The 26,575-nt window shown below is 37.7% G+C and overlaps 1 protein-coding gene across 1 annotated transcript; it reads right to left on the reverse strand.

Moving 5' to 3' along the window:
* Positions 1–15,335: 15,335 nt before the first annotated feature.
* LOC143391863 (glycine N-phenylacetyltransferase-like) lies at positions 15,336–26,575 on the reverse strand. Its single transcript, XM_076844625.1, has 5 exons — positions 26,498–26,575; positions 22,016–22,123; positions 18,317–18,443; positions 17,342–17,513; positions 15,336–15,738 (listed from the first exon to the last, which is right to left on the reverse strand). Exons 1-5 carry the CDS (start codon positions 26,573–26,575, stop codon positions 15,336–15,338), a joined length of 888 nt encoding a protein of 295 aa, XP_076700740.1.

A 26,575-nucleotide genomic window follows, 5' to 3' on the forward strand; every position in this document is an offset into this window, starting at 1 on the left:
TGTCGTGAGCTACATTCCTGCTGTTCCGATGATGCCTATTCACTAGACTTCTAATGCCAAGAAAGAATAGGATTGGTGGCAAGTACAGATGCTTCTTTCTGAAATAACCTTTACTATAACTCCTTAAGCTTTTAAAAGTATTTATAAGCATTTGTTTTCATTTCTGTATCACCTAGAATTCCAACAATTAAGGATACACTAAGATTAAACAGATCTATTCTCTTCACATACATGAGTGTTGATACAGACCATTTCCTACACTCTCCAATAGCTTGTTTCTCTCCCATGCCCACCAATCCCTTTTAGACTTCCAGCTTCAAGCAATCATTAAGCTGCCTTCCATCCCTATAATTTGCTTTTAAAAAAATGTCAACTAAGTGGAATTATTTCATATGTAACTTCTGGGACTGGTTTATTGTATCAAATCTAAGTTGCTGTGCATTTCAATAGTACATCGCTTTTTATTTCTGGAAAGTCTTCCATTGCAGGGATTGCACAGATGAATTCCTTTATTTATCAATTCACCTGCTGAAGGACACTTGGGTTTTTATAGTTTGGGATGATTCTTAATTAAAGTTATAAAGAACATCAATGTACAAGTCTTTGCATGGCTATATGTTATTATTTCCCTCAGAGTGCACTTCAGAGTTGCATGGTAAGTAAATATTTCACTTTATAAGAAACAGCCTTTTTCCAAATTGGCTACACCATTTTACATTCTTATTGCAGTATGTGAGGGTTTCATTTGCTCTATATTATCTCTAGCATATCTTCAGATCAATCTTTTCTACACAGCCATGTTCAGGAATCATTGATGTCATGGGCAAAATCCTCAACAATATCCTTCAAATCAGTATCCAAGAAGGTTCATAGAACTAGTTCTCAAGGCCAAATGGGTAAAGCTACAGTGTATTTCAACAGATGCAGTTCTCTGAGAGACTGACAATGGTAAACTTTACTCAAGCGCTATAATTCAACAAAATAACAACAGTCAAAAAATTGCTCCATTCAATTTGAGTCTACTACTTAGACAGGATTCCCCAATTTCCTTCTTGCTCACCTAGAACAAGGCCAAATGTGGACCCTTCAATGCCTCATACTTTGCTTCACAAATGATGAGCTGAACTGCTAATACCCATTAATAAATAAGACAATACTTGTCAACCAAAATTTCATTCCTTTCTCTCCTTCCCCCAAGCCGAATCACCTACAATCCCTGTTTAACAGCTCCCAGCAAAAATAAGCTCAACACAGGGTAATATGTCCTCTGAGCCTCTATTGATACACCATCCCTTAGTTCACTTCCCCACCCTGAGACCTCCCTGCCCTGTCCATTTCCCCTTCAGAAATGCTTAACTAAACTGTTCATGCTCACTGATCTATCAGAACAAAAGTTTTTGTTAGCCAACTTGATCACACTGTAATTTTCTGTTCCTCACAGGACTCTGAACTTTGACTTACCCTCAGCCTGAGTTCTGGCATGCAGAAAGTTTCACCTTACTATGAAAATATCCTCTCTTGCTCACTTCTCCCTATAAAACAAAAGACCTTTTCTTTTCTAACTATCATATGTTTCTAGATATTATGGTCTGAGAAGTCTCCCTAACACAACAGTCCCTTCCCCCCTGTTTTGCAATAATCCTTTAAATAAAATTTCTCCTGTGGAAGTCTGAAATGTCTTTTTAAACAAAACTTTGGTGCAGCTTCATTTTAAGTTAAATTGACTTCTGTTAGTAAGCTGAGCATCACTCTTTATTCATTCATTCATTCATTCATCAATCTGTCCACTTATACAATGAATCTCGTTTGAGAACTTAGTACAGTGGCTTTGTAAGGTACCACCTTGGCCAGGCAGAACAGTATTTCCTGCAATTCATTTAACCACTGGTTTGCAGGTAGCGTGGGCCACAGAGAGATTTTTGTGAGATAATTGGAGGCAAATAGGAGCAGCAGCCATTTTGGTAGCTCACCTCTTCATACAAGGATGGGCTGCCAGCTACTTCATTGTCTCCCAGATCTACATCAACCTCTCTCATGCTAGCCAAGTATGTGCATTCAGCTACATAAGGAAGGAGCCTGGAAGGACACCCACTGCCAAGGCCACAGTCAGCAAAAACTGCAAGGTTTTGGTGCCCTGTAAGCTCCATGTGTATTCTCACACTTTAAATAAATCTTCCTTTCCCAACATTTGTGCACACTTTAATCTCCAGTAGCAGAAAAGAAGAATCAGCCTTCTAGAAACTGCTTAACTAGCACACAGCATTGCATAAGGTCGAATCCTTATAACAAATCTTCTATTTCTGATCCTGTATTTTGATCCTGACTGATTCACATACGCTGGTAAATGCTCTGAGCAACTGTGAGCTTATAACAAACCACAATAGATGTTTCCTATTGTCTAAGAACTCATACTCTAATAAGGGAAACAAGACATACAAAACTAAAAAAAATACTATAGAGAAAGAATTAAATTTATATGTGTGTGAAACAGGGTATAGAATTCAACACATTCTGAGGTACTGTTCTTGATATGGAAATTATTCATATAGTCTAATGTGTCATTTTTTTATTACCAAGTTATATGTGAAACCAATACACCCACCCTATCTCCATTTCTTATCTCTTCTTGAACTTTGCTCTCTCCCAAAACCTAAGGGTTGGATTTGTACAGTGTATATTGCTAAAAAATATGAAGAAACATTTCTGCATTTGACTTACTGCAGCACAACTGCTGTTATCTGAAGAATGGGATCATAGGATGTTTTTCCTTGTCCGTTAGAGTCTTTGGGAATGCTGGTCCTTTTAGGGTGATGAACTAGGATCTGTAGTTGGAGAAACACGGCTGATATTAGTTTCTATTGGCTCCAATTACCAAAGATGTCACTCTACGTTTTGGTCTGTGGCTTTAACGTATTGGGAGAAGCTTGGACTAATGAACGTTTTAGTTTTTTTCATGTGTGTTTCCCCAAGATTTTTTGTCAGTCATTTGGGGATACCAACAATAGGTTTTTCAACAGACCTAGTGCTCCCTTCGTGATATAAGGGAAGGAGAGTCTTAAACGAACCCACTGAGGCAGCGGCTGCATTCTGAATGTAGTTTCTGGGGAAGGACCTGGGCCTGGTAGGAATTGTTTGTTTTTTGTAAATGGTTTTTCATTTTGTAGTGATGAGGGCTGAACTCCGGGCCTTGTACATGTCAGGCAGGCATCTGCAGCCCCTTGTAGATGATCGTTTAACCACGAAGTGCTGACTATTCATCTCATCTATAGTCTGTCTCTTCCAGATAAGACCAAAGAACATTTCTTTAATGCAATACCTGCTTTAGCACTCTGACTTATCTTCATTTTATTTATGTACTACTTCTACACCACCTTCAAAACCCAGTTTTTGCTCCTTTTCCAAAGTCCTGATTAAATGCCAGTTTGTCCCCGATTGATTCCGTCTGAGACACCTCAACCCAAAGAGAATGAGTCACTCTCTTTCTTGAAAATCTGGTAACAATGACTTCTAGTTTGTTAATTTCACTGGACAGAAATTATTATTCAAATTATTAATCTGTTCCTTCTCAAAGGTTATCGCATTGTCTAGTTCACATTAAGAATTAAGTACATATTTGCTTAATGACGGAATGTATAAAGTATTTGTGTAACTACAACCTTTTAATCAGTCATTTCCCCAATCCAATTAAAAGATTCTTCGTTCAAGAAGTAAGCTATGATATGAATGTTTGTGTCCCCCCTCAATTAACATTTTCAAATACTAGCCTCCAAGGTGATAATACTAACCAGGTAAGAACTTTTGGGATTGGTTCATGAGAACATAGGAGAAAAACATCTTTAAAGAATCAGAAAACAAGCCATCTCTAGACATTGACACTGCTAGCACTAAAATCTTGGTCTTCCCAGTTTCCAGAACTGTCAGAAATAAAGTTTTCTTGTTTGGAAGACATCCAGTATATGGTATTTGGTTATAGCAGCCCAAAATAGACTAAGATAAATTACCAATTGAAGGCCATTATTGAAAGGCATAGGAATTATTACCAGACACTCCACTGAAATAGCCCCAGAGCACAATAGAAGCACCTGTGCCAGGAATGAAAGTCTCAAGACAGAAGTGCAATATTTGTGAAGGTTAATTTGATATTCTAGCTAGAAACACCTCAGAAGAAGACTACAAGAAAATACCAAAGTAGAAACTGATACCAGAATGCTGAAGATATAACATTAAAGTATCACTAAGTATATTTATGACAACCTTCTGCACATGTACACACATCCCAAAGACACAAATATGCTGTTTAACTAGTATAATTGACTAAAGCCTGGGGAGACCCAGTGGGGCTGCATGCTCTGGCGGGTTGCCAGATGGGCAATGAGCAGAGTCCAAAGGCACTGGGAACTTTGACACAGTCCAAGGTGTATTCAAAGAAAACAATTCCAATGAACAAAAAATGCTCTGTGAAAAATTGTGCAAAGCACATTAAACTCAGATTTTATGTGAACGTTTATAGACAACACACATAAAAATAAAAATTTGGAATGGAAAAACAATGCAGTAACATTATAGAAGAGTTTTTAAAATTGCATTTGTCTTGGTTTTAAATTAACAACTCATCTCCTCCGTATTCCAGTCCCCATGTGAGAATCCACCTAGTCTCTTTATGACTAAACAGAGCACATAAATTCCCTGTACACCAGTCATCACCCTAGGTAAAGCCAACTGCCTTAGAATGCTACAGAGGATTACGTAAGTTAATGTTTGCATGGCATGTGTGCACTTTGTGGCAAATAAATGTCACCTGAGCCAGCATGCTCCTTTTAGATGCCATTTTAGTCTCTGGCTCCCACCCACTGATAGCAAGCTCCCAAATCTCTTCATGTTTATTCATCAATACAGACTCAGACCTGGCTTCATCCAGTGTCAAAAATTTCTGACAGATCTAGCAAAATGCCCTGTACATAGCAGTTATCCGAAAGTGGATTTTCCAATGGAAGAATTTCATTTACCTCTGGAAAAATTCTCAGCCCAAATGAGCTCAAAAATTCTTAACCACATTCAACAGGAGCATTTTGTTCATCCTGCCTCAATAAGGAGATAAAAGGAGATGAGGGGTCTCAGATCATTGATTCTCCTTTGTTCTTACCTGAAATCTGTCTTCTCATTCAGTCTCTGCAGAGGTCTGTAGGGAAAGACCAAAGGCAGCAGACTGTTCCAGAGCATGAAATATATCCTCCGAGGATGCCCGTTTTGAAAGGTGCTTTGTTTTTTTTTTGTTTTTTGTTTTTCCCAGAAATGCAGTGCTGAGGTTCCTAATAGAACACACACACACAAACCAAACTGTGCAAACTTCTGAGATCTGAGTGTGAGGTCAAGCCCCTCCCTCTGGGTCCAATGCTCAGCGGGGTGGCTCTGTGGCTTGACCAATTCACCCTGTGCATCTGAGCTGCTTTCTAGAAGGCTATACCACTTTCTGTTCCCAAAGGTCCAGTCATTACTAAGCAACTCTGAGCTGTGAACCCGTTGGCCAAGAGCTGGGGGGAGGGGGATCTCTACAGCAAACTCCTTTGCTTCCCTTCCCTTTCACAGTTGACCCGCAGCAGAAGCAAGTGCTGTCTGTTGTTCATATTTAATGTTTAGAATCAGAGTGTTTTTTCTCAACCATTCATAAAGAAACTTACCCAGAGAGACAAAAGGGTAAGGATCCTATACTTTTTGAATGAGTTCAGTGAACTCCAGTCAAGATAAAAAGAAAGAAAACCACACTCGGACATGTAAGTAAACTACTGAAAACCGAATATAAAGAGACCAAAGAACGATCAGGCTTTTCTTTTTTTAAAATGGGGAAGAGGAATCTTTTATTTTTAGACACTTCTAAAAAGCCAACACATTGAAAAATCTTTGGACTTTAGTTTCCTACCTAATTACTGACCAGGAATTAAAAGTGAGGAAAAAGAGTGTGTTTTAATGGGAGCACTGCACAGCCCCCGCTCCCACCGCTTCCCCCCCACCCCCCTTCAAACTCCAATCTTCATACCTCTAAGAATGTTGGTCAGGAATTCACACTCCTAACAGCATGGAGGGGATCCTGATTAGGGTATGCCAATGGTTCTCGAAGGGTAGTTAGTTCACAAATTCCTGGACTCCCCAAGATTTCTTTAAGAACTTTGCATGATCAAATCTGGGTTTGTTCCCCAACACCACAAACAACAACAACAGTGAATATATATATTCATTGAAAGACTACCACATTTTGATTAAAAATATATATAATGTTAACTGTACATTTTTTTTTTTTTTGTAATACCCTTTATCAAGGTAAGGATGTTCTGTTCTCATCTTAGTTTGCTAAAAGATTTCAGGAATAAACATTGGGTTTGTCAAGTGTTTATCTTTGAGATAATTATATGAGTTTTCATTTTTAATTTGTTAGTATTTTGAATCAAATTGAATGATTTTTTAATATTAAAACAAATTTACATCCCTGCAATGAATCCTACTTCATCAGATTTAATATCATTTTTGCATATTGTTAGATTCAGTTTCCTTAAATTTTATTTGGAATTATTGCATCTATGCAAAGAATGATCAACTCAATTCAATTCCAATAAAAACCATAGCAAGCGTTTATTGTAAGCTGATCCTAAAATTCATTTGGCTATGCAAAAGTTGCCAAAAAAAAAAAAACTTTGAAAAAGAACAAAGCTGAAGGATTAATATGTAATTTCAGAACCTGTTATAAAGCTACAATAATCAATATGTGATTGGTGGTAAGACACACAAATCAGTAGCACAGGATAGAGTTTGGTAATAGAACTGCACATACATTAAAAACTGATTTTATTTTTATGATCATTAACACGTATTAATTATGCAAATTAATGAGTTTCACTGACATTTGCATATGTTTATGTGATGCCTTGATCATGTCCTCCTATGCCCTCTCTTGTCCTCCCCTTTCTCCCCTCTCCGCCGGTTCCCTTTTCCTTCTCTGAAAGTCCCTACTACTTTCAGCTCTTTTTTCTTTTTTAAGTTTCCATATAGGAGAGAAAACATGCATATTTGTATGCATATGTTATATTTTTGTGTCTGGTTTATTTCACATAATATGATGCCCTCCAGTTCGATCCGTTTTCTTGAAAATGACAGGATTTCATTCTTCTTTATGGATAAATAATACTGTGTGTATGTGTGTGTGTGTGTGTGTGTTTTCCTTGCCATTCATCTGTTCATGGTACCCAGATTGATTCAATATGTTAGCCAGTGTGAATAGTGCTGCAATAAACATGGGTATACAGGTATGTCTTTATTTGACTTTATTTCCTTCAGATACACACCGAGGAGTGGAACAGCTGGAACATATGGTAGTTCTAGTTTTATTTTTTTGAAAAATCACACACCAGGCTTGGTAGTGCACACCTATAATCCCAGCAGCATGAGAGAGTGAGGCAAGAAGATTGCAAATTGAAAGCCAGCCTCAACAACTTAGCTAGACCTGTCTCAAAATAAAAAATAAAAAGGACTTGGGATGTGGATTAGTGGTTAAGCAGCCCTGGGTTTAATCACCAGGAAAAAAAAAAAAGAAAAGAAAAGAAAAAGAAAGAAAGAAAGAAAAAAAAAAGAAGAAGGGTTAGGTTGTGGCTCAGTGGTAGAGCACTTGCCTAGCACGTATGAAGTACTGGATTTGATTCTCAGCAACACATATAAATAAATGAATAAAATAAACTTTCATCAACATCTAAAAAAAAATTTAAAAAAAGAAAGAAAGAAAGAAATCACATTACTCTTTTCCATAGTGGTTGTACTAATTTGTATTCCTACCAATAGTAAATAAAGTAAATAACCAATTTTTGACAAAGGCCCAAATTAAATTTATCATTTTCAACAATAATCCTGGAAAAGTTAAATATCTATCTGCAATAAAATGAACTTTTAGTCCATGCCTTAAATCATAAACAAAAAATATGTAAAATTATAAAAAAATAGGGATAGAGCTAAGTGTAAAATCTAAAAATATAAAACTTTTAGAAGACTGAACTGAAATCTGTGACAATAGTTAAAGTTTTCTTGGATTAAAAAATCAGAAGTATGATCCATAGAAGAAATATTTATAAATTGGACTTGGTCAAAATGAAGAACTTCTGCTTTTCAAGAGACTGTTAAGAATGGCAGTCATCATCCGGGTGTGGCAGCAGGCCTGTATCCCAGCGGCTTGAGACACAGGTGTAGGAAAGGGGTTCAGGGAGGGGTGGGAGGTACAAATCATAATTATGTATGAGGAGATGCTTGAGGATGACGGGCATTGTTAATGGGAGTTAAAGTAAAATTGTTGAACTATAATGTTCTTCCTATATGAATTTTGGTGAAATATACAAAAATGTATGAAGCCAAAGGATCAACATTCTATGAAGCAGGATAGATTAGGGCATTGTTTTTTTTCCTAGTAGGATAGCAAATTCAAGTCCCATATATAATAAAGGAAGCCACCAATAAACACCTCTTCCCTAACACATTTATCCTCCTTCCTCAGGGTCTTGTGTTTTTTTGGTGGGGGGAGGTTTACCAGGGATTTAACCCAGGGGTGCTTAACCACTGAGCCATATCCCCAGCCCTATTTTGTGTTCTATTTAGAGACAGGGTCTCAGTGAGTTGCTTAGCACTTCACTTTTGTTGAGGTTGGCTTTGAACTCAAGATCCTCCTGCCTCAGCCTCCTGAGCTGCTGAGATTGTAGGCACGTGCCACCGCTCCTGGCTCTTTCTGAGGTTCTTAACACTTAACCAGTTGTGAGTTTGAGATGAATGCTTAGAACAGCATTTACTCCTTTTTATCTGACAGACTCTTACTCTTCCAATTGCTTCGTGCAGTGAGGTGTTCATGCAAATCCTCAGGCATTAGGTCTGGGCTTCCTTTGTAAATAACTCCATTGGAACACTCTTATTTCTCCATTGAATTAGCTCTTTATATGGCTAGAATCCCCCTGAGGTGGAGAGCTGTTGGATCCCAAAGAGTATCATATCACTTTTGTGTCTTCTAGATCAAACATACTCTCTGGGCATAAGTCAAGAATCAAGACTTAATTTGTTGAATGAATAGAAATATGGATGGATAAATTCAGTATGCTTCTAAAGACTGATGTGGTCAAGAGTCCATCTCCCATCATGGCCAGTAAGAAAGTATTTCAGCAATCATGGGGATAGGGAAATTTGCTTATTGAAATACCTATTTTAAGCTGGGCATGGTGGCACATGCCTGTAATCCTAGCAACTCAGGAAGCTGAGACAGGAGGATCTCGGGTTCAAATCCAGTCTCAGCAAAAGTGAGGCACCAAGCAACCCAGTGAGATCCTGTCTCTTAAAAAAATATATATATACAAAATATGGCTGGGGATGTGGCTCAGTGGTCGAGTGCCCCTTAGTTCAATCCCTGCCCCCTCCAATACCTATTATAACAACAATATCCTCAATAGCTTTTGAACATCTTCTTTCTATATGCTAGAAACTCTGCATATCATACCTCATTTGATCATGACATTCTTATCAATTGGCATCATTATTCCATTCTACAGATGAGGAGACGCAGCTGAAGTATCCTACGATAAGTCACATAGCTTGCAAGAGCAAGAACTGAGACTTGAACCTAGTCTCTGAGCTCTCAGTCTTCATCTCTTTATCATTAATGTGTCACATCCTGAGAGTGAAATATAACATGATCTCTCTTGAAAGGCCACTGTTCAGGCCTTTACTGTGTCTATCTTGTCTATCCCTTGTGGAAATTGCAGGTAGGTTAGGAAAGTTTCCATGCAAAGTGATGATTGTATAAACCCCCTATCAAAGCTCTTCCCCTGGACCTCACCCAACCACCCACAGCACAAGGCTTTCTAGATCCTCCCACGTGGGCTGCCTCAAAACTCTCCCCACCCTAGAGGAAAATTCTGAAGGATTAAGAAAGAGAAGCATAAAATGTTGCAAACGACAAAGGTGAGGAGATACTTTATCTTCTTTTCCCTCTAAGAACAAAGTACCCAAAGTAGAAAGGCTGAGGCCTAAACGTTCAATTAGTGCAGAGCCATCAGAAAACCAACCATGAAGCAAGTGCAGCTGGACCTGCAGCTTTCTGGGTAAGAGGCATTCCACTTCTCCTGATGAGTTTGCAGAATTTTACCAAATGTTGCATAGTTGTTATATTTAGGGGTTTCATTCCAATCCAAGTAGAAAATAAAGAAAAATTTTACTTTTTTTTTTTTTTTTTTTTTGGCATTTCTACATCAAAATACTTCTCTAACTTCTTTCCTGTACTCCTTTCTCTGCTCTGACAGAAACCCCAGACGGGAATGATGTGGTATCATCTTCCAGGTTTACAAATTGCTATAACTGACCGGTTCAGAAGTAGGCACCACAGCTGGCCATTTAGAAATTACTCTGACAGATTTGGACTTGTGACCAGGAGATTTCGGTTCTCCCCACTGGTATCTTGAGTAATAGAAATGTAAAACTTTAAAGCTGTGTTTCAAAATGAGTGATGATTTGGGGGTGGGTGGCACATGCCTGTAATCCGAGCAGCTCAGGAGACTCAGGCAGGAGGATTTCAGGTTCCAAGCCAGCCTCAGTAAAGTGAGTCTGTAAGCAACCTAGAGAGGTCGTGTCTCTAAATAAATAAATAAATAAGAACAAAAAGGACATGAAAAGATTCTCAATATCATCCTTAATTAGGGAAATGCAAATGAAAACCACAATTAAATACTATTCCACACAAATATATACACACACACACACACATACACATATTTAAGTATATATGTACATATACACACACACACATTTAAGTATATATGTACATACACACACACACACACACACACACATATATTTAAAGGAATAAAATAACAACTGTCTATAAGGATATGAAGAAATGGAACACTTGTTCTTTGCTAATGGAAATGTAGAATTGTACAATCACTATGGAAAACAGTTTGGCAGTTTCAAGAAATCAAACGTAAAAGTACCACGTGGCTCAGAATTTTTGCTGTTAAGAGATACAAACCAAAGAACCAAACACAAAGACTCAAACAGATATTTATATACCCAAATTCATAGCAGCATCATTTACAACTGCCTAAAGGTGGAAAACCCCGATAGGTCCATCAACAGGTGACTGGATAAACAGAAAGTACTAAGTACATTTCATGGAATGTTATTTAACCATGAAGGATGGAAACTAATAAATGCTACAACATGCGTGAACCTTGACAACAGTATGTTAAATGAAATAAACCAGACATGTGGAAGGACGTTATAGGTATTATATGATTCCACTAATTTGGGATACCTAGAGTAGGTAAATTCATACAGACAGAAAATAGAATAGAGGTTTCCAAGAGCTGGATAGGGGGATGAGGAGTGAATGTTTCATGGGTACAGAATTTGTGTCCAGGAAGGTGTAAAAGTTTGGAATATAGGTACTTGGAACAGTGACCCAATATGGTGAATATATGTAATTTCACTGAATTGTATACTTATGATAGCTAAAATGACAAATATGTCATATATATTTTACCACTGCATACATTTGTTTCTATTTTTTGTTTTGAAGCTTGTCTGTACAGGGAAAACAAAGTCATAGAAAGAACAGCCTTCCATTTCCAGGGCCCGTCCTTTTATTGGGGAATCAATCTACATTCCTATCTGAAAATCTTTAATTTTTTTATTGATGATCCTTATGTAAATAAAACATTTTGCTTTTTTTCTCAAAGTAGCACAAGTTAAACTCTGTCACTTGAACCTAAATACTATTAACTAACCAACTTAGGTAACTTTTTAGCAAGTTTGTGGTTTGGGAGACTGCTCATCTTCTCTTGGTATTAGCAAGGGGCCCCAAACCAAGGGCACCTCAGAGCAATTCCACATTTCACTTAAATTGGGTTCCTAGAGGAGTAAAGTTGGAATCATTTGCTAGTTTCGTTTTTGCAGAGGACTAAGGACACTCTCAGAATCCCACTGAAGCAGAAATACTGGATCATCAATATCTCTGGGTACAACATTTGGGGTTGATACCCTTCAGGGGAAGCCACCCAATCAATGATAATCTAGCAAATACCTGGGAAATTGGATGAGTGTCTGAGATTTGTGTAAGAGTTTCTTGAGCTAATTTTATCTCTGGGATTATATGGAATTGACTGGTTAAAGAGGTATGAGCCAACTTCGCTGACTATCTGGAGTTTTTCTAAAGAATGGGGAGAATTCTTGTACAGAATTATGTAATGGATCATAGTCAGTAAGAGAACATCATGCAGGGTCTGATAACATTGTAAGGTGATTAATACCAACCCAAACATAAAATATGTTTAAGAGATAATCTTCCAAACTATACAATAAGCACCTTAGTTAGGATATTTCCTTTAATCCTGACCTAATCATGCAAAATAGAATAATGTTATTGCTATGATTTATATCTAAAAATGTCTCCCCAAAAGTTTGTGTGTTAGGCAACTGGCAATGTTCAGAGGTAAAAATAGAGGATAATGAGAGCTGTATCCTCATCAGTAGGTTAATCTGGTTGATAGATAAATGATCTGAATGGACTACAGGGTAGTAACAGAAGACAGATGGGGAGGAAGTGAATATGTGGCCTCAGATTATATCTGTCCCTGGCCCTTCCCCTCTTCCTGCTTCCCAACCACCACAGCCTTCTGTCATGCTCTGCATCATCTCAGGCCCAGAGAACTGGACTCAGTCAACCATGGAATGAACCTCCGAAACTCTGAGCCCAAAATAAACATTTCTTCATCTCAGTTGTTCTTATCATGTAATTGGGTTACAGTAATGAAAAGCTGACTAACACAATTATTATTCTTTCCAATTACAGAAGAGGAAACTGAGACAGTAGTCAGGAACTCATGCTGCAGCTTATTAGTTAATATTTGTTAAGCCCCGTACTCTGTCATCTATTCACAGATCAACAGTGACTTGGGAGCTATTTTGAGTTCAGTTCCTGGACTGGCTTTTGCTGGTTGGGTGGCCTGGGGATATGGACATAAACGGTTTTCTCCTCTATAATAACTATTCCTACCTGGAAAGGGTGTGGAGAAAAGGGAACTTTTGTACACAGTTGATGGGAAATTAGGTTAATACAGCCTTCATGGAGAACAGTATGGAACTTTTTAAAGAAATTAAAAATAGAAACACCATAAGACTGTAGGCATGCTGAACATGGAAATATACAGGGAAGTGCTGGGATTCTGATCATGAAAATACACGGGGAAACGTTCCTCTAGTGAGCAAACTCCCTGGGGGTAACAGGCACTCTGTTTCCCATGCTTGGAATGCTTGACAGTTTATCCTAGAGGCTATTAAAATGACTAATATAGGTGCAGTCTTTAGTTGCTATGGTAATAGTCTTCATGAAGAGGCTCTGTGCTAGAGTCTTATCAGCCTGGACCTTGATTTCACACATTCAGCTCTTGGGAAAAAACGATACTAAATAATAATGTAGTTATGGCCCTAATGACCTATGTAGCCTATTGATATAAATAAAACTTGGCAGTTGGGCCTCTCCGCCACTCTGCCATCTTTCTTTCCTGCCTCTGCATCTTGTCTCTGTGTCTCTTTTTATTTTCCTTACATGAGACCTAAAAACCTTCCTTTGGATCTGAAATGTAAAAGAACCAAAGTAACGCCATTTTTTTTTTTGACCTAACTCCATAATATGCTTGCTTAAAATGTTTTCTTTTCAGCATCCTGAAAAGCTGTATCTACGTTGACAGTACATTTGGACCTTCCTGTGGCCCTGATGAAGGCCCCGAAGTATAACAAAATGACTCTGAAATGTCTAATTAAAACCATTCTCTCATGTAATCAAAATATGTCTCAACAAGGTCTTTCTGAAGTACATCCTTGTGTTTTTTGTGAGTTTTGCCTTAATAAACTCTGTACTTCCAAAATTCAAGTGCTGGGAGTTCTTTGAGTCACTAGCCTGCTACCAGTCGCTTGCCTGGCTTGCTCATTAAAGGACCTTTTACCCCTTTCAATTTGACTCAATAAGCGGGGTGGTCTGTAACACTTGTGCACTCCGTAACAGAGCATATGACCAAAAGAAATGAGATTACCACCTCATGAATGATATCTGCATTCCCATATTCATTGAAGCAATGGTCAAGATATAAACAACTTAAGTGACCGCTGATGAACAAATGGAGTAAGTGATACAGATAGAGAGATGATAAATGATAGATAGATGTCACTCCCTGTAGAGAGAGATATATCTACAGATTTGTATACACATATATGTACATATATGCAACTGAATATTATCGAACCCTAAAAAAGAACAAGATCCTGCCACATGTGATTGAACCTAGAAGACGTGATGCTGAGTAAAATAAGACACAGAAAAAAATATTGTATGATCTCTCATATGTGGAATCTTTAAGATGATAAATATGCAAAGATAGAGAACAAAACTGAGGTGGGAAATAGGAGATATAAATCAAAGGATAAAAACTAGTACATATGTAGTATGAACAGTCTAGAGATATAACGTAAAACCTGAGAACAGCATGTTTTTTAAACATGAGTAATAAAATTGTACTAGATTTGGAATCATGCTCAATGAGTAGATTTTAACTGTTTTGCCATAGAACAAAAGAGTGGTCAACTTTGTAACAAGATGGATCTGTTCTTTCCTTGCTATAATACATATACATATATATGTATACATATATTCCACAAAATCAAGTTGTGTAGGTTAAATACAAATAATTAAGTTTATTTTAAAAAATAAGTCTCTCAGGTATAGTAGCCACTTACCACCATATATTTGCACAGGGAGTATAGCAACACGGTTATTAAAAAGACCTGACAGCACCAGTGAAAAGGTCACTAAAAACTATGTATGTCAAAGACAGTCATAATTGATCACTAAATAGAGAGGTCCTAGGAAAAGAGACAGAAGAATACCATCTACAAGGTAAAGCCACATTTTGACATAACTAGTGGTATCTGCCATTGGTAATAATCAATGTGTGAGACCAGAGTTCCAGGAGAAGCAGTAGGGAATCACACAGGTAAACAGAAAAAGTGTCACTGGAATCCAGAAGGGTAGGAAATTGAACGTGGCCAGTGACCACTACAGAGAGGTCTGGCCATGCCAGGTCTGCTGGATCCGTAGGGTAATTTGAGTGCAGGGACCACAGTGGTCTTGTTAACCATGCACACTGCTTCCCCAGAGCCCAACGATGCCATTCCTGTAGCGCTGGTTATGATTTGTTCTCTCCCTGTCTACTCCTCCACGCCTCCAGCCACATCACAGCCCATCCAAGGCTAACTTGCGTTCAGGGCCAGCTTCACAGAGGCACACAGTGCCACTGGTTCCAGTCACAGGGCATGGGGACATGATGCAGATTGTGACTCATTTTCTGGATGATTTTGTTGGCTCTGTCCGTATGGTTATACGCAGGGAAGCCAAGCTTCTCCTGAACCTGGACGTGGACGTGAGTGACGTAGGAGATGAGGCCTTGGCCCCGGTACTCAGGCACAGTGCCTCCCATTCGCATCTCCCCCGTCTGGTCCATCAGGCCCCACGACACAGGCGTCCCTTCAGGTCCCAAAAGACAGGTGCTGGGAAAGGTCCGGATACAGCGCTCAATGAATCTCTGGCTTCTTTCATTGCCACCAAAATGCCAGAATTTATTCACCACGGCAGCGTGGGTCACATCCAGTGATGAGAGTTTAAACATCTCTTGGTTACTGTTGAGAAAAGGGGGAAGAAAACAGTCCATAATATTGCACACTGTGAGGCATTAAATTTGTTTCCCAAAAATTATATTGAGAGGCATATAGGAACAGAGGTGAAGGCACAGTCTCAGCAGCCAGACTGGGTTAGTAATCTGACTAGCTGTGCAATCTCATGCAGGGAACAACGTCTCTCTGCCTTCATTTCTTCTAACATAAAATGAAGATATTAATAACATGCTGTCAAAAGCAAAAATAAACATTATAAGAGCTATTGCATGGCAAATACCTAGGATAGTGCCACACACAATAAAAATTCTACAAAAATTTACTATTATTCCCCTCAACATTACTGTGACTCTCTACATAAGATGAAGCGGATGATATCATCCCTATGTTACAGATCAGAAAAGTGGATAAAAGAAAATAAATGAGAGCCCCAAAGCACCTGCTAGCAAAAGTAAAGACAGAGCTTAGAGTCATGAAATCTTAGCCACTAGGGATCTTGGCCACAATGTTGAATGCATGGGAAAATGAAGTCCAGAGAGGGGCGAAAATATGAGGTACAGACAGATCCTGTTGGGGAATACTGAAGTCTGAAGACTCCTACGATGGTTTAAAGAGGCTTCAGGAGACATCCTGGAAACCGCCTGGTGAGGCTAGAAGATCCAAGCTTCAGTTACACCCAAACATGTGGTGAGCAAGCCACTTACACATCGGAGTCCGCTCTCTCAGGAAGTAGGAATAACATCCCCTACTCTAACTACGTTGCGAGGTAGACAGAAGGACCCAACGCAGTGCTAGTTTCTAGACTTTACGATGTGAATAAGGCTCTTCCAGGCATATAAACACACAGAGAGCCATGGGATGGGTGATCTGCAGATTAAATTCTCATCATCAGTTACCTTGGCAATGGATGGAAGAAAATATGTAATGTGTTTAGATTCACATTATTTGGAAACATTTTCTGCTTGAAAGTCGATTCATTAAATGAATATTTAATAAGAATCCAGTATGTGCCATATGATATTCTGGCTATTGAGAATCCATCAGCGAACAATGTAAAGAAGATCCCTGTTCTAAATACCATGAGGAGGCAACAAACAGGGAGCTAGATACACCAATAAACGGCTTTCAGGTAATAGGATGTCCAATAAAGAAAATTAACGTTGAGTTTTATCCTAAAGAATTACCACAGGTCAAAAGTTTTACATGAGGTGCTCAAAAAAACTGTCAAAGGAAATAAAATTTGAGAGTATGAGAAGCAAAAAGAAAAAAAACATGGAGATCTGAGGAAGGATGTTTGAGGCAGGCAAAGAGCAAGTTCAGTGATGCAGAGGCAATAGCAAGGGCATGAGGTCAAGTGGCAGAAGGAAGGCCAGGGCTGCTGAGCGAGCAGCAGGGTCAAGGTGACATCCAGGAGGTGAGGGTGCAGGTCTTGTGGGGTCTATAAGGACTTTGCATTTTGTTGAAGATGAGGTGAGAAATGGTGGCTTTTAAGCAGGTGATCATCCAGGAGAGGGACTCTGGGAGGTGAGAGAGAACGCAGGGAGGGAGGTTGGAAGATACTCTAGTGACAAGTGAGCAGTGCAGAGAGAGCATCTTTAATCACACTCACATGGCCTTGGGTTCCCCAGATTCAGGACATAAGTTCTTCGTATCCACCAGAAAAGGCACCAGTTTCCTTGCTGTCTGAGGCATCATGTAGAGAATGCACTGTGTTCTCTTGACCTGGACCGAGTTAGCAGCAGCAAGACTTTGTATCACCTCATCCAAGCTGGACTGTGAACCTAGGAGTGAGGAAGGAAGGAGAGAAGTAACTGTCTGCGTGCAAGGTACAAGAAGGGACCCAGAGGAACCATGCAGGATTTAGAGTGAGTCACTCTTGCTTCTGGTAATGCCACCAATAGTATGACATGGCCTAGTCACTCCCTGGAGCAGGTTTTCTCTTATACAAAAAAGCACCAGAAATACTGGCTGTCACTCTGAAATCAAGGGAGAAGGGATATACAATTCATAGTAGCCTATTTTGACTGTGCGTTTGCTATATATCCAGGTATTGGTCTTCTAATTCATTTAGTCCTTACACCGACCCTGTGTTTTAGGTTCCTCATTTTCACTTATGAGGAAACTCAGCAATAGGTACATTATATCACTTTAAAGATCACAAAGCAGGAGGCAGAGCAAGGATGCACCCTTTGGTGTCTGACTCTAGAGGGCAGGTTTATAACCACAGCAGGTATCCTCCTTCTCTATGGCACTAGGAGCTTCATTTTTATTCCAGGAATGGAAGACCAGAGGGCAACCTCTGCTCTCACACCCAACATCCTGAGGGATGCTGAATATGTTGCAAAATGTATCTTGAATCTTCAGCTTAGGAGAAATTACCTTACTCAGAGTTACTAGTAACAACCACATAGTGCAAAATATTTGAATTCTACTCTCCTGCAGAGGTGGTGACAGTCAATACAAGCAGTGGACACTAGGCATGGGGGAAGGAAGGGCGGGCTATAGGGGAATATTCTCAGGGTGGAAAGTGGCCCAGAGGTAGACACGGGGGTCTAGCAGCCAGCACACACCCCAGCCCCCTTACTTTGGATTTGTAAATGTTGTTTCCAGTTAATGACATCTGAGGAGACAAGCGATTCTTGACAGCTCTTGAGCTCCTTAGAATAGATTTGGTAGGTGTTGGTGTAGTGATCAAGGTCATCTGTCATGTCCTGTTTGGTTGGGCAACAGGGAATAAACCAGATTGCTTATACCAAGAGATCTCAATATTTGTGTCTAAAATTCCCCTCTATTGTTATATTATAAATTTAATACAGACATTTTTTTTGCACACATTATCACTACTTTTCTCAATCATGTACATCATGATACCAAGTCAAGGATTCTATTCAAATTCATGTTTAAAAATTTCTGCTAAGCCATAAATGTTCCATTACAATTTGAACCAACCAAAGCTGCCCTAGTTCAAGAAACATTTTTTTTCTATAATTTTGCATTCTTCGAGGAGAAAGACAAAAAGTGATTATTGTCAAAGGTAAGTTTCAGTTACAAGAGTAAATCTTACTCTATTTTAAACAGCCTCAGAACAAACATTTTGAATTCGATAGTATTTAAATTGGCACAGGTAACCTTGTATTAGAATTTTTAACTCTATGATATAAAACTATACAAAATGAACACGCATTGTTCTCAAAATATAAATCACAAAGCATCATTGTTATAAACAGTTTGCCTTCCTAACAAAATGAAAACACAACATTTATCCAAAAAGACCTTCTCAAAGTTAGCAAATGAGAATTGAGATTATCTGAAGGTGAAGGAAGGACCAGAGAACAAATCCCTGGCGCATGCAGAGCAGGTGGAAAACTTCAAACAGAAGTGATTCACCATTTGATAATAAAACTATTGACATTTACTGTTTCTAACATAACATTTAAAAAGCAAATATTATTCCATTGTTAGATATTAATAATTTAAATTTCTTGGGGTTTTTTGTTTATTTTCTGTGTCATTTGGTGGTGTTTTTATAAAAAGTCTGTGTTTCTAGGTTTACAACATGATCTGATGGTATGATATAATTAGCAAAATGCTTATTATACTGAAACAAGTTAGCAGATCCATCATCTCACAGAATTACCATTTTTCTTTGTTTCTGTGGGAATAGCAGCTCAAATTTACTAAATTAGCAGAAAGTACAGTAAATTTTATTGCTTTCATTCTTCTTGTTGCACATGAGGTTATGGAGTGCTGACATTCTACATACCAACTACATTGAATCTTTTGGCCTGTCTCCTCCCACCCACCCCCCACCACCACCACTTAGGACCTGGTTAACCACTGCTGTCTTCTCTGGGTCTGAATTTTTTAAAAGATTCACATATAAGTGAGATTATTCATTTTTATCCTTTGTGTGATTGGTATATTTCACTTAGCATAATGTCCCCCAGAGTCACCCACATTATGGAAAATGCAAGGATTTCTTTTTAAGAGATCTAACATTTTGTTACAAATATTACTGTTTTAACAATGGGACTATATACATAACAGAAAATTTCATATAAGAAATGTGTGTGTGTGTGTGTGTGGCATATAGCTGTCCACAGATTCCTGGTTTTTCCATGTCTTGGCTATTTCGAATGGTTCTGCAATAAATATGAAAGTGCAGACATATTTACAAGGTAGTGATTATTTTTCTTGGAATACATGCCCAGAAGAAGGATTGCTGGGTTAAATTTTTATATTGAGGTGCTTTTCTTGTATGCCTGAATTGTTGAGAGTTTTTGTCAAAAAAAAAAAAAAAGATGCTGGAATTTGTCAATTTTTTTTCCTCATCAATTGCAATAGTCACATGGTATTTAACTTTTCATCTTGTTATTATGGTATATCATATTGATTGTATGTGGCCTTGCATACCAGGGATCAATCTGACTTTGTCACAGTGTATGATCTCTTGGATATATTGTTGAATTTCAAAATTTGCTAATATTTCACTGAGAATTTTTGCATCAGTGTTCAGCAGAGAAAATGGCCTGTCATTTTCTCGGGATGTATTTTTCCGGCTTAGGTATCAAAGTGATGGCGGCTTCATCTATGTATACTCCTGAACAATTTGTTGCCGTTTTAGTTACATTTTATTGTTTTGACTTTTTAACCTTCATATTAGAGGTCAGTAAGATTCAGTATTTCAGTATCAGAATATTGACGTTTTCACTCTGTATTTATCTTTAAGAGTGAGTTTTATATTTCCATATGTGCTCTTTTTTAGTAGTTATTGTCTACTTATGTGTGCTTAAAAACTACTACAATTTACATTTTACATGTTATAATTTATATAAAAATAATACTATATGATTAACCTTTATATTTTTGAATGCAGAGTCTTTTTAAAGGTACTTAAATCCCAATCCTACTTTTTTTATTTTTTACATATTTTTTGACGGTGCATCATAATTGTACATATGGATGGGATTTGTTGTTACATATTCATACATGCACAAAATATAACAATATAAGTCGGTCAGTATCACTCCCCAGTCCTTCCCCCTCTCTCCCTGTTTTCCACTCCTGGGTCCCTTTCCTCTACTGATCTCCCTTTAGTTTTTAGAAGATCCACCCCCACCTTTGTTTTCCTTTTTCCTCTCTGTCTTCCACATATGAGAGAAACACAGGACCCTTAGCCTTCTGTGTTTGACTTGTTCCACTTAACAGAATGATCTCTAGTTCCATCCATTTTCCTGCAAATGCCATAATTTCATTTCTCTTTATAGATGAATAAAGCTCCATTATGTGTATATAGCACATTTTCTTTATCCGTTCAGTAATTGATGGACATCTAGGTTGGTTTCATAATTTGCCTGTTAGTTGTGCTACTATAAACATGGGTCTGCATGTATTACTGCAGTAACATGACTTTAATTCTTCAGGATAAATACCAATGAGTGGTATAGCTGGTCTATGGTGGTTCTATGCCTAGTCTTTTGAGGACCCTCCATTCTGATTTCCATAGTGGTTATACTAACTTTCAGTTTCACCAACAGTGTAAAACATTCCCTTTTCTCCACATCATCTCCAGCATTTTTATTGTTTGCATTCCCGATGACTGCCATTCTCACTGGTGTGAGATGAAATCTCAGTGTAGTAAAACCTAATCCTTCTTAATGTGCATAAAATATATTTGCATTTGAAGTATGTTCATCATTTGGGATGATTTTGAAAGATCTGGTATTGATGATTTAATACCCATGTATAGATATTGTAAACATATATTCCCTTATCATTCTTCATATTTAACCTCACATATTTTCATCAAATTAGAATGTGCTCCCCACCAGCTCTTGTCAGCTTCTTAAAGCTATCAAAATCCAGTTTTGGTAAAATAGCTACCTGGAAGCCTCCCCACCTCCCACTACTGAGGATTAAACCCAGGGCCTTGTACATACTAAGCAAGTGCTATGAGTCAAATCCCCAGACTCCCTGGAAGTCTTTTTGACCCTCTCCTTACTACCTCTGAAATCACTGGTTTAAATCATATTTCACTCAGTGCTACTTCTGTCATCTAAAGTATAATTTTAACACAAAAACAACTCCCTACAACATAAGTGCTCTTGTGTGCACATTTTCACACCAAGTTGCAATCCTTCTGCTTTTCTGTTTTCTCCAGGCTGTGAGCTCCTTGAGGTCAAGACTGTTTCCCTGGGGTCCACCATACTTCCTTCCAGGTTCATGTCACACACACAGCAAATACAAACACAGAGTCATTTTCATTCCACCCCAGACAACTCACCTGCTCCTGAGGGCGCACAACTACTGTGTTAAAATCTGGCCATTTGTCCACCAGGGCCTTTAGCTTGAATGGGTTCCCCTGGTTTATGTGGAAGACAGTTCCATAGACCTAAAACGTTTCAACAACGCAAGAGTCAGCACATTACAAAGGAACAGCCAAGTGCCTTGTTTAACCACAACAAGCCTTATTCCTAGGAATCAGTGTTTGTGACTAATAGAGTATGGACTTCAGTCTTCAGGTTGTGTTTTATTTCCAATGAGAACCAAATATGTTTTTGTATGAAATACTGAGAATATTATACTTCAGTGTGTGTACATATAGCCAAATATACAGATAAAATAAATTAACAATCACTCATACATTACAGAACTTATCCTTACATTCTTTCTATTTTCATCCATACATTTAAATATGTTTATAATTTTATGTGATGAAATCACTTAAAATATATTAATTTAACATATATTTTCCCCACATACACTATGTATAGTGTATGTACTTCCATGTCAATATGCAGAAATCTCCATGGTCATGTTTCATGAGTACATGTTTATTACACAGAAGGACCATAATTCAATTTTCCTACCTCTTATTGCTGGTCATTTCAGTTTTCTCTGATAATTTAGGTTAGTTCTTCGAGGATGATTTTTGCTTAAGTCTTTGAAAATACGCCTATTGTTACAAATTTCAGATGAGGAAATTTCTATGTTAAAGGTCACATGCCACTTAAAGATTTAAGAGAGGTTAACTGGGCTTCTATCTATTTAATCATGAGCTTTGGTGATTAATAATGTCCAGGAACATCACACATTGCACAATTGGTTTAACCTTCTCTAGAATCATCTATTCAAGCATTAGAGCCCTCAATAGGAACAATAAAGAAATTGAGAAAGACATTCCCAAACTGGAAGAAGTTCTTGGCTGTGGGGATAGTTACAGCAGAGAGGTCCTCCCTCAGGACTTAAGTGCGGATGGGACATGGTACCTCAGAAGGTGAGATGGAAAGTCACCAAGATCAAAGACCGTGGAATGATGAACCTTTCAATATCCAAGGACCAAACCTAATCCTGAGATTCCCTACCCTTCCCTTAAAATGTTTGTATGTTCTCAGTTCATACCAGATTATGAAATTCGCTGTCAACAGTAGAAGCTCAATATAGAAGTTAGATCTAGTTTGGGGGGAAATAAAGAGGTTATCTTTTTTTAACATTGGAATTTGGAATGACTGATGTTCATATACACTACAAATTACAGATATAAGGGCAATTACTTCTCCTTTCTTTCCCTACAGCAACCCCCAAATTGAATAACTTAGAGTTGGCAAGTAAGATAAACCTATTCAGTATCCACCATTTAGGAAATAGGCCACAATATTAGTCTTCCTTTTACCAGAGATTTTAGTGGACGTATAGTGGAAATACCTGTCAAAAATATTGACTTTCTGATTTTACTTATTTTACATGGAACACAGAGACTCAGAGCTGTTTAACTTTTGCAATGTTGCCCAGCAAATAGTGAATTTGCTGGATCAAAGGAGTCTGACTCTGGACCTTGCCCTCTTGTCAGCTGCTCTATAGTACCTCCCTCAGATCAGTAACTTGGGGTTACCCGAAGCTCCTGTGGCATAGTCCATAAGTGATGCCTATACAGGGTATCAGAGCACCAGGAAAAAGTAACAAAGAACATTATATTGTTCCTACCAAGTTTCCATAAAACTATAACTATATGTGTAACTATACTAAACACATCATCCTTACTTTGTCCAGAAGATTCCAGATATGTGAGTTATTAACAAAATAAAATGTAAGCTAACAAGGGTCTATACTCAGTTCTCTTAGTTCTTAGGGGTTTGGTGTGTGTACATTGTTTTACATATCTGTGTATATATATACATATATATTAAATATTAGTGTATATGCTATTATAAATTATAATTATTTTACTTCCAATTTTTCATTGCTAGAATATATAACTGATATCTGTTGTTTTGTTGACCTTGAATTTTGTTAAACTGCTAAACTGACTTATAGCTAGAAGATTGTTTTGCATATTTCTCGATATTTTCTACATTAGCCAATCATGACCTCTGTGAATAGACTATTTTATTGGCAAGGACAATAGTGTCACATTGAATAGGAGAAGTGAGGGTGGACATTTGTGCCTTGCTAACATCTTAAGGGAAATACTCAGTCTTGCCTACTTAGTAGAATATTAATGGTGATCTTTGCCCATATGCTTTTTATCAGGCTGAAGGAATTCCCTTTTATTCTTAGATTACTGAGAATTCTGTGTTTATCAGGAACATTACATATTATCAAACACCTTTTTTGCACCTTTAAGTAAAAGATCATATGGTTTTTCTTCTTTAGTCTATTGATATGTTGATATAGTAGCCTACATTGATTGATTGATAGATTTTTTTTTATGGTACTAGGGATGAAACCTAGGGGCGCTTTACCACTGAATTACATCCCCAGTCCTTTTTTGAGACAAGGTCTTATTAAGTTGGCAAGGCAGGTTTCCAACTTGCCCTCTGCCCACCTCGGCCTCCTGAGCCACTTGTATAACAGGCATGCGTGAACACACCTGACTTCATTGATTGATCTTTGAATGTTGAACCAGTCTTGAATTTTTAAGATAAATTCCTTTGAGTTACAATGTTATTCTTTTAACACTGCGGTACTTGACTTAGTAGTATCTTGTTGAGAATTTCTGCATCTGTGTTAATGATGGATGTAGTTCTGTGATTTTCTTATAATACCTATTTCCACTTTTGTTATCAGGGTAATTTAACTCATAAAATGAACTTGGAGGTGTTCTCCCTACTCTGCTTTATCCTGAAGGGATTTGTGTGTAATTAGCATTATTTCTTCCTTGTGTGTGTGGTAGAGTTTGCCGTGAGGCCACCTTGATGAGGAGATTTCTTGTTATAATGTTCTCATTTATAGATATGGAGCAATTTAGGTTGGTGATTTATGCTTTTTACAAAATAAATTGCAAAACGTCTGAGTACAGTGTTCATAATAGTATGTCTTTATTATGATTATAATATCTATTCAGTTTGTAGTAATGTCCCCTATTTCCTTCCTGACATTGATAACTATGTCTTCTCTATTTCTTGGTCATTTGATCTTAATATCAACTATATGAAACTTTCCTAAGAATAAGATTTTAGATGTACTGATTTTTTTCCTGTTTTTCCTCCTCCATTCACAATCATTAATTTCTGAATATTTTCAATTTCCTTAATTCTGCATTCTAAGGGGTTAATTTCCACCTAGTTGTTTCAAATTTCTAAGATGGAAACTTGAACCATTGAGATGAGAGGATTAATTTTTTTATTTAAGTAGGTAATGCTACGTATTTTCCACTTGTCCATGCTTTAGTTGCATCTCACAAATTGTTATATCTTGCATTTTCATTTTCATTCAGTTATTACACTCTAATTTTCTTTGTGACTTTGAAGCATGGTTTTGTTAGAGATGTGTTTGAGTCATTTGAAGAAAATTGAAGAATTTCCAGAAATATTCACTTTTTAAATTTTATTATTGTAATTATTCCATTATTATATCAGGAGATACTTCATGTGATTTTAATTATTTAAAAAATGTGATATATTTTGGTAAATATTCCATGAGCACTTGGCCAGAATATGTATCCTGCTGTTGTTGAAGAAAATATTCTTTCAGTGTCAATTGGTTCAGTATTACTTATGTCTTCAACATACTTATGGTTTTCCACCTGTTTTGTATTTACTGAGAGAAGAGTGGTAGGTTTATCTTTTTTTTTTTCCTACATGTCTATTAGTGATTATCTCATGCATCTAGAGTCTCTGTTAGTAGGTATATAGATTTTACTCATTTTCCTATCTTTGTAGTGAATTAACATCCTTATCATAATATAAAGGCACTCTTTAACCCTGGTAATATTGCAGTCCCTTGGCAATATATGTTGCTGTGGAAAAACTTCTATGTGCAAGATCACTGATTCGTTTTTCTTGCTCACTGCATATAATCATCAGGGATTTGACAAAACAGGAATTGATTTCTTATTAACATTAAAGAAGAATCATGTGGTTGATATCTTACCAGACACATGATTTTTTTTAGGAAAACAAATTAAACATTAATGTGTTCATTTCAGTCAACTTTGCAACTCTGGAAAACTTCCAGTGTTATATAACACAATTCTTGCAAGAGTACACAGGAATGACTTTGAGTCATCACCTAGCAAAGATCATATGAGATTCATGTCACAGCATCGCCACTCATTATTGGTATGGTCTCCGTCAAGACATATGCCTGAGTCTCATTTCCTCTTCAGCTCCATGGATTTAATAGACCTGCCTTGCTTGAGGGTGATGGGAACTAAATCAGTGATCACAGAGCAAGTGACTGGCACATCACACGTACTCAGTGAAGGCCCCCTTTTACCCCCACCTCATTCTTAGTCTGTAGATGGTTTTATGTTTTTCCCCCTCACCTTTAGGGACTCAGGGAGGCTCTTCCTTAAGGACTTCTCTAGCATCTGCAGCATCTGTGGACTTTGCAAAGGAAACAT

Source organism: Callospermophilus lateralis, chromosome 2 (assembly GCF_048772815.1).
Source record: "Callospermophilus lateralis isolate mCalLat2 chromosome 2, mCalLat2.hap1, whole genome shotgun sequence".
Taxonomy (NCBI): Eukaryota; Metazoa; Chordata; class Mammalia; order Rodentia; family Sciuridae; genus Callospermophilus; species Callospermophilus lateralis.

What these genes read in the sequence shown, in the direction of transcription:
- LOC143391863 (XM_076844625.1), bottom strand. Translation starts at nt 26,575, where the DNA reads ATGTTTCCTTTGCAAAGTCCACAGATGCTGCAGATGCTAGAGAAGTCC. An exon ending in GCCTCCCTGAGTCCCTAAAG is followed by an intron (nt 22,124 to 26,497) that starts GTGAGGGGGAAA and finishes GAAACGTTTTAG; the next exon opens with GTCTATGGAACTGTCTTCCA. An exon ending in TTGTGCGCCCTCAGGAGCAG is followed by an intron (nt 18,444 to 22,015) that starts GTGAGTTGTCTG and finishes CCAACCAAACAG; the next exon opens with GACATGACAGATGACCTTGA.